Here is a 2011-nt window from a genome sequence, read left to right on the forward strand (position 1 = left end):
CCGTGGACTTGGGGTTTCTAAAGCATTCCTTCGCCCCTGCTGAGGAAACAGGAGAGGAGAGCGAGGCCTCACATTTTCTTGAACAAGGTGGCACATGGAGGCTACGGAGGGTCCTATTTACACCAATATGTTCACTCCGCACAGAGGTTAACCTGAGTTCTGAAATGCTTGTTTGCACGTACTTTAATTTGGAAAATGATAAAGCTATGCGCTAGCCACCCGCTGGACACGCCTGGTGAAGGTGGAGTGCGCCTGCCCCCTGCCAACCGCTGTGGGTTACAAAGGCGGGCTCCCCAGCTCCAAGTTCTGTGGCTTTATTTTCTCGAATTTTCTCTAGAGAACATCTCAGATGGAGGAGCCTCCAGGTGGCCAGACAGGTTGGGGCAAAGCCTGTTTTGATCCCTGTGGTTCCGGGCTTTCCCAAATCTCCCAAATCGAAGTTTGGGTCCCGGTCCGCCCTCCTGCGTTCCTCAGGCCTCCTCTCGGCTCCGAGCTGGAAGGGCCAAGCTCCCGCGGGTGGGCCTTGGGCGGGCCGGGCGGTTCCGGCAGCTACTTGAAGTAGTTGAGTCCCACCACCAGGAAGAACTTCTCCAGGAACAGCTCCGAGTCCAGCACTGCGATGTGCGCTGCTCGCCCGATCAGGGTGTTGGCGGTGTTGGGCAGCGCGTGGAACACGTTGTGCCGGATCAGCGTGCAGTCCTTGGCTTCCACCAGGGGGCGCAAGAGGTTGTTGATCATTTCTGCATAAACAGGCCCTGTGGGGAGGGAGCAAGCCAGGGGTACAGGCTGAACTTAGGGGGACAATGTTCACTGGGTGAATGTAGGGGTCAGGCAGACTTAGGGGAACTCACAGAGGAACCTGGAGAGACACTGGGTGTGGGCGGGTTCCTATCCCTGAGCGGGTTCCTATCCCTGGACGGAACGTCTGATGGGCCCCACTAGGCAGAGTTTAAATTTCATGAATGCACGTCTGCTTTTATTATTTTTTAAAATCTATACTTTTATTTCAGGGAGGAAGGGAGAGGAAAGAGAGCTAGACATATCAATGATGAGAGAGAATCATGGATCGGCTGCCTCCTGCACGCCCCACACTGGGGATCGAGCCCACCACCCAGGCCTGGGCCCTGACGGGAATTGAACTGGGACCCTTCCGTCCACAGGCTGATGCACTATTCACAGAGCCAAACCAGCTAGGGCTTTATTATTATTTTTTTAATCCTCACCAGAGAATATGTTTCTAATTAATTTTTTAGAAAGAGAGAAACATCGATGTGAGAGAGAAAGCCCAATGTGAGAAACATCGATGGCTTCCCTCTTGTGTGGGCCCTGATTGGGACTGAACCCGCAACCATTTGGTATATGGGATGACACTCCAATCACCTGAGCTACCTGGCCAGGGCTGAATGTTTGCTTGTTAATTTTTTATTTATTGATCGATTGACTTTAGAGAGAGAGAGGAGAGGAGAGAGAAACATCCATTTGTTGTTGCACTACCCGTGCATTCATTGGTTAATTCTTGTATGTTCCCTGCCCTGGGATGGAACCTGCCACCTTGGTGCAGGGGAACCAACTGAGCCACTGGGCCGGGGCTGCGTTTGCTTTTTCTTTTCTTTCTTTCTTTTTTTTTCTTCTTTGCGTTTGCTTTTTCAATTGTGCGAATGAAGCGGGGCTTACCTGTGTGCCTGTCCTTCAGGGCGGTTTTGCACATTTCGATCCTGGCGGAGTGAAATGGCACGTAGCGATCTTGGGGTGAAGCCACCAGCACGACGTTTTTAAAATACTGCAGCCCTGCAACGAGCCAGGGGGTGCTCTTTACCTGGCGTTTCAGGGTGCGTCCTCCGGTCACACAGCCTGTGCACCTGCCCCGAGAGAGGGCGAGCGGGCGAGCGGGCGAGCAGACTGACACCGGGTTGTGTGCATGCATGAGGGCCTTCCGGTCTGCGAGGCAAACAAAGCACCTGCCGCTGAGCTTTAGTGCAAATAGAAAGGAGCGGGGTATGCTCTTCGCGGG

The 2011-nt window shown here is 53.4% G+C and overlaps 1 protein-coding gene across 1 annotated transcript in view; it reads right to left on the reverse strand.

The window, feature by feature from the left end:
- Window positions 1–549: 549 nt before the first annotated feature.
- FAM135B (family with sequence similarity 135 member B) overlaps window positions 550–2011 on the reverse strand; it is a 47554-nt gene continuing 46092 nt past the window's right edge. The window contains exons 18-19 of the mRNA XM_023763903.1: window positions 1675–1788; window positions 550–755 (exon numbers count right to left, since the gene is read on the reverse strand). Of these exons, the coding sequence (XP_023619671.1) occupies window positions 550–755; window positions 1675–1788 (320 nt within the window). The remainder of the gene's footprint in view (window positions 756–1674; window positions 1789–2011) is intronic.

This window comes from Myotis lucifugus, unplaced genomic scaffold (assembly GCF_000147115.1).
Source record: "Myotis lucifugus unplaced genomic scaffold, Myoluc2.0 scaffold_307, whole genome shotgun sequence".
NCBI classification, from domain to species: Eukaryota; Metazoa; Chordata; class Mammalia; order Chiroptera; family Vespertilionidae; genus Myotis; species Myotis lucifugus.